Genomic DNA, 11,725 nt, shown 5'->3' with positions numbered 1-11,725 from the left:
ATTTGTTTCCTTTTAGCTTATGGCGGTTACAAAAATAGTCTTCAACCCCTTTCCGCCCAACATTCCATATATTAGGGACCTTACGCATATACGACGGCGACGGCGAGGAAGACGCCTTTAGTAAAAATTGTGCTTTTATTTACTTTGGAATTTCGCATTTATTTGGAACTATCCAGTGTGTCTGTCGATATTAAAACTTGCCCCTGCTGAATATGCTACGAATGCGTTCAGTTCCAAATAGAAATACGAAAAATTAGCCGCTGTGGTTCACGTTCTCCAGACAACGCAGAATTTGGTCATTTCACGTTACTGTTTTGGAAAGGACGGCAAAGAAATGTACCAAGACATAACGCACGTGCACGGCCATTGTTTTTCTCATTAAACCTTTTGTTTGGTGACGTTCTCGTTGCCGTTGCCGTCGTGTTTTGCGTAAGGTCGCTAATATTGGCACTGAGTGGTCGTCCTCTTTATACCACTTGTGACGCCATCAATTTAAATCACCAGATAGTCTTGATAAGCAGACAGTAGAGCTAGTATAGACCTATCCGCACAATAGGCGGTATTGGATATCGACGGCATTCTGAGGTAGCAAATTGAAAAATGTTTTCAGTTTTGGTACAAAAATGGTGGTAAAATGGCCCATAATACTTATAATTGATCAAGGTCCCATTTCCAGGCTTTGCCCATAATTAACACCCAACTTTTGCGGCAGCCAGAAAGAATATGAAACGCAAAAGGTAGCCAGAGTTAAAGTGTCGATAAAAAGGAAAGGAAAAAGGAAAAGGAAAAATTCGGAACGGGCAATCGCAAAAAAACAAAAAAGTCCAAATTTTGGCTTATGCGCATACACGAAATTAAAATATTGCACACTTTCGTAACTTATCTTCCGCAAATCTATCTTTTTAGCAAAAAAAAGAGTTTTTTCAGCAGAATTAAGGGCCATTGAGACTCAAGAGAGCTTAAAGAAATTGATTTAACGGTTGAAAACGGTATTTTCTTTGATGAAAATTTGGGTGTCAAAGAGTTAATAACGTCATAAAGTTGCCGATTAAGGAGAAGCGCTTCTCGCAGGATGTGCAAAAGGCTCCTTAAACAGTGATTGAATCCTTGAAATTATATTCAATTTCCGCAATCGATTCAGTTGTATATTTGGCGGACTAGATCGTTGTCTTTCTCGAAAGTATTTTGGTTGCGCGCCGTACCTTCTGCAATAACACTCTGCAACATCGTCGGCAGCCTTCCGTTTCTAGAATTCACGCGTGACCCGCGGCAGCTTACTCAAGGCTCACTTTCTAACAGCCTTTCTCACGATTGAGATTCCAACTTCAACGTAAGTTTCCCTGTTAAAAGTAACGGCAAAACTCGCAGACCAAGACAAAAATATATGAAGCTCTCCACGTTTGGTGCGTCTTAAAAAACGAGTAATAAACATTATTCGACACAAATCATTCTAACAAATATTATTTATTATCATTGGATGTATTTTTTCTCCCTTTTCATTGGCCGAGAGCCGGCCTATCACATGATCTGAGAATATAACCGTCTACAGATAATGGTCTGGTCATACGGAAAGTCGTCTAAATGTGTTTTGCTGAAGTACATAGTAATATTCTGACCGCTCATGCATAATTTTAACCACGCTTGTGATAAAAATGGCAGATGGCTTCCCTGAACTGTCAGAGAGTGAAAAAGGTACAAAAAGAAACTTGGTGATAGAATAATAAAACAATTATCGAACCCGGTTATCGTAAAATATCGTGATTTGTCAGTGTCTCGCAAATTCATTATTTGCCTTAGCATTTTAATTCGGCTTAGCTTCGGTAAATAATCGATCTGCTCGCCACAGACAAAACATGATATTTTGTTCAACGTGTTTAATAATTGTTATTATCGATCTTCTAAGACTGTCATGTGCCTTTCCGTGCTCTCCTTAGTGGAGCGCGTGAAGTGTTTACCTTACTGACGTATTAACAATATAAATGGTCTCCATACCCGTCTGAGTGATTTGAGTTGCTGTTAGATATAAAAATATATGATAAATCAGATCATCCTCCTGGGAGCTTTATATTTGGAAGGAATGCTGTTTTCAAAAATTCAAATACACAAGAATGTGGAATAGTAAGACTCAGTTAAATATAACGACAAGAAGATGAACACTGACGAACTAAAAGTTCTAGAGAAACTTTATAAAGGTGGAGATTATGATCCGGACTGAAGAAGTTATGGTTTTCTTTCATTTTTTCTCTTTTCTAGCGCTAAATATGGCATGGGCGAAGGTAATAATGTCAGCAGGATTTTGGTGTTTGCAGCTGGAGTTGAGATGATTTATTTTCGGGAGGGCTATAATTAAAATTTCAAGAGCAACTGGTGCAAGAGTTGTCCATCAGCCAAGAGAAAACGATCAATAAACCGATCAGATTGGCAGATATCCAATAGTACACAGCCAAGTGGCTTCTAAGATTCGTTAGAAACACACAAACCTTTTCTCTGTCTCTTAGATATATCTAAATATTTATTACAATTTAGTTACTACTACAAAGAATAAAAATAAGCCTTATGGACGATCTGTAAAGTAGTCAAAACCCCACATAAAAACAGACCATCACAAGGGAAATAAAAAGGGCTTATGTTATTATTGATCTTAAATTTACGCATCTTAACGAATATGCGAACTTCATTCATTTTTAGCCTCTTTCGTGTATTCATAGCTACACTATATCTAAATATACTTTTGTGAATGTCAGTGTTTTTACATGACCAGTGAATCTTGATGTTGATCTAGTAATATCACTCTTATTCTATAAATAAGCAATCTTCTTGTTATGGTCAGTTTTGACTAGCATATGGGCAGGGCCTATATCAGATTGGTGTTTATATAGAGCTGTTGTTCTTCAGCCTAGAGCAAACTTGATCTGGTAACTTGCTAAAGACGTATTCAGGCAAAATGTTGGCGTCTTATACTTTTGTTGCCACTTTTGTCCTGTGTTTGCTTATTTCGTTTACAGAGATCAGTCAAGGAAGTGAAAATCAACCAAACAGCGTAAATGATGGTATATTTGACCTGAATTATTATGAAGGATTGATTTTTGGGGGGATCTTCAATGTAGTTTTTTTAACTGATAGTCTTCTTGTTCACACGCCATTTGTCTATTGTGCGCGAAAAATATTCCTCACATTTTCGTTTTTGTTTCTGATAATGAATCATTGTCTACATGTGTTTCAGATACCTTGAAGCTGTTTAGCGAACACAAATTCAGAAACAAGCGTGATGGTTTGTATGAGTGCCTAGTTTCGTATTAAGTAGATCCACCTGACGTTAACAGTTTGGCTTTTATCATTGTCGGTATTTATACGAACGCTAATTGCTGTGTTATATAAGTTAAGTTATAAAGTTTCGATGATAAATCCTCGACTTCGGTATCTCTTGAAATGGCCTCTTATTGGGCTCACATTCGAAAGGGTGTTTCAAGACGTGTTATCGTAAGAAATTCTTCCCCAATCAAATTACTGAAGGGAAATTCTGCGTTTCAGAAATGTTTGGTCATCTCAATAACATGGAAACATTGTGTCGGTCTCCACCGTTTTTTAACAATTTTTCTGTAATTAAATTCGACACCATGAGACGGACATTTCTTTGGCCGTCAAGGGACCCTTGCAAAGTGATTTGTTAGTGAAAAATACCCCAAAATGGACATGTAGGTACAAGCAAATTACGATTGGGTGAGACAAAATGCATTTTACACCACCAAACACGCGACTCCCTGTTTATAACCAGACGTTTATTGACAGACGTCAAAGACTTATATTCATTGTGCATCGGTTTCAGCTTTATTATCTCAGATTACTGATGCCACGTTACCCTCGTCTCTCTCTAAGCCGGACACCTCTATAAGACGGAGAGATGAGGCCGGTCCAGATGGTTTCCGTCTTAGAGACCTTAAATGGAGAGTTTCACGACTCGGCGCATGTGAAAGCCACAACGTTAATTATTTAATTTCTTTGTTAAAACAATCGGATGAGTGCAGTTGACTCGGTGCGTGAAGACGAGATTCGAACCCACGAGCTCTCCGATACCGATGTATCGCAGAGGTCATGGGCTTCAATTCGGTTCAAGCCTGAATGTTTTTTTCAGGCTTTAATTTCACAACTGCTTAAGTTGCGTATATAATTGTGATGGTCAGTCATGTCTTCATACCTTTCTCTGCAGTTCAAAGATGCGATCTTTCGTATATTCACTTGTGTAGCCGATATTTCTCATTAGCATTCCTTTTGAATGTTCCGACTCCACGCATTAAGTACATTTTCGTTTTTGTATCAACTACACGTATAATTTTGTGAAAGCAAATGATAGCCTTTTTATAGCCGTACGGCTAAATGAAGTTAGCAGAGTGACTGATGCCCAAAATTCACGGAAGATATCATAGGACTTACACAAAAAATGTCGAGTTCCGTACTGGACATAGAATTTGCTATTTGTTTCTATTCTGAATCGGAGGCATGAGTTATCTACTCACTTCTGACTGGTTTATACACAGTGGAATTGGGTGGACTATATCATAGCTTGGACATGCGCCGAACAGTGAAACTATCCCTTAAATACATGCAGACAAACTTGTATTTGTCTGTGCTTCATGATCAATGACGCAGTTTCAGAGCTGAAGTTTTTCCTGACATTTGTACCTTCTCATGCATAATCTCGATTCCACCATCCACCCCATGTGATTTGAATTGAACTTTTTCTCAGTCTTCTCTTTATCTCCTCAGATGATCATGACAGTGGTATTACGTTAAAATCGATTTTACAAGTCCTCCAACTTGTTCGCCAGGGCGTCAACCCCTGTATGCCTAACTCAAAGCACAATGTCCCACTTCCAAAAGGAGTTATGTCCTCAGTTTGCAAGTACATAAGCGGTAAGTTTAAAGTCAAGCCCATGGGCTTATTTTCGGGATGGAGGGGGTATTATTATGCGAAGAATAATTGCGTCAGAGAAAAAGCATAAAAATCCTTTTTGTTTTTGACAAAAAGAGTTCACAAACCTTCACTGGGTTTTGATTTAGTGACTGTGTGCACAGTTTCCGACCAGTGTTTCATAAATGTGCAACATCGAAGCTTAAGTTGTGTGAAAATTACTTTATCTATGACTTTCGCTAAGAATATGTACACAATGCGACGCTAGGCAACAATAAGATAATTTTGTTGAATTTTTTTTTTCGAGACGAATTTTAAACACGTAAATTACAATTCATGTGTTTGTTTCGTGTTACTGTACTTGCATAAAAGAAAGTGGAAGGAAAATTCTTTGTTCTTTTTTTCCCTTATGTCTTTTTGGCTGCGGACAGCCACCGTTAATTGTTGTGCTCGCTTACTGGGCTCACTGTCGCGGAGGGTGCAACGGGGGAGGGAGGGGGTGGTACTCCATTATATGGGCTATATAGGTATGTGCGGCCCCAAAGGGTATGGTTTTCGGCAGCCGTTTTTTCATAAAAAGGGTATCGATTTTTGGCCATATTGATCATAAATAGGGTATGGTCTTTGCACTCTAGTCTTGAATTGGGTATGTTTTTAAGAAGAACTACTTCCCCATTATTACCGACAAGGCCATCAACAAAAGCCCTTTACAATACCTTTAACATCGGTCTCAGCAAGGCAACTAATTATAACGCAGGTCTGAAACAGAGCATTGATTAAAGGGTCAGGTCATAAATAGGGTATCGAATTTTTGGCCGGGTCATAAATAGGGGGAAAATCGCAGATTTCGGCTTTAAATAGCGTACGGAGTTTGGGAAACGGGCCCCACACCCCCACCCAATTTTTCCGGGAGTTTCCCCCGGGATGGCTGTACGGATGATGGGTAACGACGCAAGGAAGTCAAGAGTAAAGACGGAACTCTTTTGAACAGCTCGGTATTAAAAACTACTACAACTGAGGAATGGCAGATATAGCAGTTTTAAAATGAAGTGGTCGGATTTTGGGCAACAAGATAGCATAGAAATTCCACGTTAGCTGTTATGAAACGAATCGTCTGCTTTACCTTCAGTTTACATTCCTATAGGGGAATCCTTGTTTACAATATTTGCCTCATTAGCATAAGCAGTTCAGTTTCCGATAGAGCTACAAATAAATCAGTTCTCAATATTGAAAGGTCGTAGTACAATTAACTCTGCCAATGAATATGAGCCTGATGTATTGAATACTTTGTGCAACACGGGTTTAAAAACTCAAAATTTTACGAAGAATGTATGAGCTCATTAGCGCTTTTGCCACCCAGAAATTTTGTAGTTTTTGAAAGACAATATCTCCTTGAATATTACACCCAAAGAGCTAAATATTTGACCATGCATTAAGTTTCACTAGCTCTTTAGCTGCCATATTTCCTTCTATATGCAAAGTTGTATGTAAATGAGGAAAAATGTAAACAATGACGTCAGCATGACTCCCCCTATTAAAGAACCAGCTGTGGACCGTGATTGCGCAAAACAGATTTATACCTTAATTTTATCTACTTTACATCCATGATTACTTAAATACTCGTTACCACCAAGACAAACACGACACTACTAAAGCACCACTTGCTAATATTTTCTGTCTTTTCTTGTTGCAGCCTCGTGGCCATGGATATGGCCAACTCGACCCCCATTAGATGGTCCCGACGGACGGCCACCGAGTAAGAAATAAGAAATTTTTACTGAAATAGAGATCGAGTTGCAATAGAACGTTTAGAGAATTATGCAATGACGTTGAGTTTTAAATTCGTTGATGTCTTATTGGTTAAAAAAGTAATGCTTGTCTCGACCAATCAGCAGCAATGACAAAACTTCAACCTTGTTCCCAGGGTCTCTCTTCTTCCTGTCCCTTGGAGGGCGGGAAGATGAGAGGCCCTGGGAACGAGATTGCTGTGACTTTGAATATACGTATTTTTACGTTACTCATCGGTTATTACGTTCGTTGCATCAGTAAACTGTTGGGTAGCGAATACTGATTGGTCGATTGCGGTATTAGGGGTTCGGTTCAATTTCCAGCTGCTGTTCGGGAAACGAGTCCGTGCTGCTCCCTCGAACCATTCTCGGGGAGGAACAAAGACCGAACGCGAGAGAGCGGCGACAAACGAGCCTATATTAGGGGTAGGTTATTAGATTATTTGGGGTGCGTAGGCGCTTCAGATTATAGAAAAATCGCATAGCGAGACTTGAAGACGAAAAATCCTGCATTGTTGGAAGAAGAATAAAGAATGTCGAGCATCTTAAAGCCATGCATCTCCTCCCCCTCCCCGCTCCCCCCATCAATAATCTAATGGTCCACCCGTTGATTTTGCTATGATTAGCTTGAATGGAAATTTCTCGCATTCAACATTTTTAGCTCTCAGTTGGAATTTTGTGTTTTGTACATTGACAACTCTACACCTTCAACTGTCTTTAACCTCGTTCCTAGGGCCATCTTCCAAGAGGTCGAACTCTCGTTCATCGCTAAGGAATGTGGAGTGTGGCACAAAAAAGTCCGGTTCAAGAATTGTCGGGGGCACAAACGCACAACCAGGGTCTTGGCCGTGGCAAGTGTCACTGGACTTTAAGCCGCACCCGAGCCCTGTTTGGTGTGGAGGCTCCATTCTTACCCCGTACTGGGTCGTTACCGCAGCTCACTGTTTCGATCGTGGAAACAATCCCGCGTCTTTCACCCTGACCGTAGGTAAGGACACAATTCTTTATCTCACTTAATAATATAGCTACGACCTTGCGCGCGCTCTGATTGGTCAAAAACCCATGTTTTATCAGAGTGTAAAACATTTGAGAACATGCCCTCGTGTTCTCAAACGCCCTTATTGTTTTATCACAGTGTAATTGACGGCTTAGGCTTCTTTATTTGTCATCATAATATTTTTCAAATGTTTAAGAGCCGTTTGACTTGAAAGGTTTAGATATATATGTATATATTCTGAAAATACTTTCTACAGCTTCTTTGAACGTAGAACAAGAAAAGTAGCAGAATATCTTTTTACTCTATCCTTGACAACATTTAATATCCCTTTTGTGGACTGAAAAACGTTTCTACGTTTTAGAGCAATCAACGCCCAAAAAATCGAAAGGCTCAAAGCTTGAACGCGGGTCTTGAAATATTCCCATTTATGGCTCTATTCTATAGATTAAATTTGTTTTCTTACTACACGTTTATCTGTGTAACAGGTGAACATGATCTTCGTAAAGCGGACGGAACCGAGCAAATTATCCCAATTGACCAAATCTTCATACATCCTAATTATAACCCGCCAGTGACTGGGAACGACTATGACGTGGCATTGATCAAACTGAGGGAACCAATTACGTTCAACAATGACGTAAGACCTGTATGTCTGCCCACCAAGGATTTTCTTCCTGGAACTAATTGCTCTGTCACTGGATGGGGCAATACACGGTGGGATGGTAATATTGCACAGGTAAGTATACTAATGTTTTAATCTTCTACTGGAAAAGTTTTCATTGGTATTCACAATTTAGGTGATAAGGGTTTATGGTGGGAGGAAAATATTGCACTGGTGAATATACTAATGTTCTAATCTTTTACGGGAAAATTTTTCGCTTGTATTCACGATTTAGGTGATAAGCGTGTGTGAACTAATGAAAACTATGACATGTGCTTTTAGATTTTGCAACAAGCCCAAGTTCCTCTTGTATCACGTGACACTTGTCAGCAGGCATACAGCGACCTCGGATGGAATATTACGGAACGTATGCGCTGTGCAGGTTTCTCTCAGGGAGAAGTTGATTCATGCCAAGGAGACAGTGGAGGGCCGCTGGTCTGTCCGAGCAATAACAAGTGGTATCTTATCGGTATCGTCAGCTTTGGATATCAATGTGCGCGCTCAAATAGATTCGGAGTGTATTCTGACGTGTTGGCACTTAAGCCCTGGGTGGAGAATACAATGAATCAAAACCCAACTCCATAATTAAAAGAGATTGAAATTGTCGCTTGAGGAATAGTTCACGTTTCACGGAAAATAAAAGAATCACGGCAAACTAATAAAAGCAATCTCGCTTAGCGATTAATTGTTCGGGTAAATAACGGTTTGGGTCACATTTCACGAGAAAATGTTATATTTGACGATAAAATAACTCCTAAATAACCTAATCCTGTAAGACTGATGCATTATACATAAGCAATAAAAGAGGGAATGTAAAGTATCGTCAATTGAAATCATATTTATACCAGTGTAGTCGACTCGTTGTACTTCCTTCGTCTAAATTTCAAGCTTCTTCAAGTTTTTTCAGTTTCTATTTCAGTTTTGTTCCTTACAATCTGTTCCCGAATGTCGTCATCAAATATCCTCGGTGAGCATGTAGGACTTGATATGCACTTGTTCACTTCATTGAATCAATGTCAGTCTGTTATGGTCCAAACTAAGGTCGAAATGTACCTGATATATACTCAACGCTACTGATGAGGTTCTAAACAAACTCTATAAAGTAAAGATTAAGATCACACTGAAGAATTTATCATGGTTTTCTTTAATTTTGTCTTTATCTTTTTAGCGCTTGAACGAGCTAAATATGAGCGACGGCAATAATATCAGAAGATTTTGGTGTTTGCCGTGGAGGCTGGAATGACCTATTTTCGGGAGGGCTATTATAATTTTGCATGCACAGTGTCAAATGGGGTTAACAGACCTACACTTTGTATGAAATGAGGGGCGATCCTTAAGGATTTTGCTCAGAATTAGTTGTTGTGCTATTAAATGCCATTTTTTTCATGAGAATTTGTTTTTAAGGTTTGGCACTGATGGTTGATATTGTGTGACGAAAGGCAAGAGGGAAAGAGAAAAGAGGAAAGGGAGGGAGGGACAGCGGGTATATCCTTGGAAACCAAGTTATGAAAAAGGCTACTAAGACAAGCGCATGAGAGTCGTGCAGGCCTTTCAACCCCGACTCACGGAAAGAGAGCTAAGCCAATATTCATTCCATGGGTAAAAGGAGCGTCTGGAATTATTTCGCCGTGTTTGGCGTAAGGCTGAGTTCGCTTTTTCGACTTCTTTTTTTTTTTTTTTTTCGGCTCAATATTTCGACGATCCTTGGATCCCTCTCTGGTCTACTGAAGTTGACAAACTTATAACTTTATAACTGGAACAATAAAGGAATTGTACTGATTTATAGAGGTTTCTAACCTTCCCAAATAATGGCCAAATACTTGGACTTACCCGTTTCCTAAACCACTATCACGGAAGTCCAGTGGAGATCCGCTTTCAAGAAAAATCTCAACAGACTAGACATTTAGATGTCGACAACAATTTTTTTATCGACAACTAAATGTTATCGACAATTAACTGTGTCCGATGCGAGCATTTCACACATTGGAGTATTGGTTGTCGATAACTTAGTCTGTGAGCCCCAGACCCCGCACCATTCCCCCTCGGCCACTTCACTTTTTGGCCCTTCAAGCCGTGGTCAGACCCTTCCAGCCAGAGTCAGTTCACAGGCTACAGATAATTAAGAAAGCCCAGCGATAGCTTGGGAAATAGCGTTCACTACTCATGTTCAAAACATAATACGCATGCTCAAATGTGAGTCATGTTGCGATAGTTGTTGACCACTAAACCAATGATTTCCACACGAGCGAAAAACGGTCAAAACGTAGTTTTCGACAACTAAAGCAGTTTCCCTTTTCGAAAAGAGAAACTGCTTAGTTGTCGACAGCTAAAAAGTTAGCGTCTAGTTGTGGACAACTCATCTCACACACTATGTTTTTTTAATTGTCGATAACGTTTAGTGGTCAAGAATATGTACTGTAAGTTTGTAGTCAGTGCAGGCCCATATTCTTTTGACTACGGTTATTACGTGCGTAACAACGAAACTGAAGAGTACGATTACAAAGTATGGTGGAACCGCGCCTTACTTTCAACCCGTTTATACGATATCTCATGGTTATTAGTTACGGCCACGCTGTTTTGATCCAAATAAGAAATGTTGAATACCAATGGTCCACAGATTGAGTTCGATTGAGTTCGATTTCCGAACGTTCGATTAACTATGCCGGGCATGTTATACTTGCAACAATTTTAAACAAACAGTGACAGATGTAGATAGCGGAAACCATGCAGACCCATGAACTTTTACAATAGGGACTTTAAGATTTTAATTTCCCGCTACGACTTTTGGAACGCGGTGACCGATCAAAGACTGGAACTAGAAAGTTTTGCGACGTGATATACACAACGCCATCGCTGCAATATTAAAAAAAATTTGTAAAACCCAAAAATAAGGGCGAATTTCCGGGGTGGAAAAGAAGGATTTTTCTTAACTTGCAGACCCTCCGACTCAGTTGAAATGTTTGTGTACTCTAAGTGGCCACAAACTTTCATTTATTTGCATTTATTAACTTAACATTTATTATTCTTTGCTCGATGTTTGATATTTTCTTGCTTTTATGTGTGTTCCCCTCGTGCAACTTTTCTTTGGTGGGTAAGCTCCCAACACAGGATAAGTTTGTCGCTTGTCCAGAAACATAACCGACAAAAAGTACAGTGCAAGAATACAATCGTCTCACAAATTTTGCAGCGCCTTTGCGTGACAAGTGTGCTGCGGCGAAACATCGACGGGGTTTTTTTTTTTTTTTTCTCGGCTAATACACGGGTCAAATTTCGGAACGATGTGTGTAAAAGACAACAAAACTGTTTGCAACTTGTTGCCATTCACAAGTATAAGATTTTGTACATGTTATAAGCGATAAACCTTAATCCTT

General features: G+C 39.5%; 1 protein-coding gene across 1 annotated transcript; it reads left to right on the top strand.

The window, feature by feature from the left end:
- Nucleotides 1-2,866: 2,866 nt before the first annotated feature.
- LOC145481076 (chymotrypsinogen B-like) lies at nt 2,867-9,243 on the top strand. The gene is made up of 5 exons (XM_081459467.1): nt 2,867-3,050; nt 3,224-3,275; nt 7,470-7,684; nt 8,179-8,429; nt 8,637-9,243. Exons 1-5 carry the CDS (start codon nt 2,945-2,947, stop codon nt 8,937-8,939), a joined length of 927 nt encoding a protein of 308 aa, XP_081315593.1. The 5' UTR covers nt 2,867-2,944; the 3' UTR covers nt 8,940-9,243.
- Nucleotides 9,244-11,725: the final 2,482 nt, after the last annotated feature.

This window comes from Orbicella franksi, chromosome 3, assembly GCF_964199315.1.
Source record: "Orbicella franksi chromosome 3, jaOrbFran1.1, whole genome shotgun sequence".
Classification (NCBI taxonomy): domain Eukaryota; kingdom Metazoa; phylum Cnidaria; class Anthozoa; order Scleractinia; family Merulinidae; genus Orbicella; species Orbicella franksi.
The sequence above is the reverse complement of the archived record's forward strand: the minus strand, read 5'-3'. Positions and strand labels throughout refer to the sequence as shown.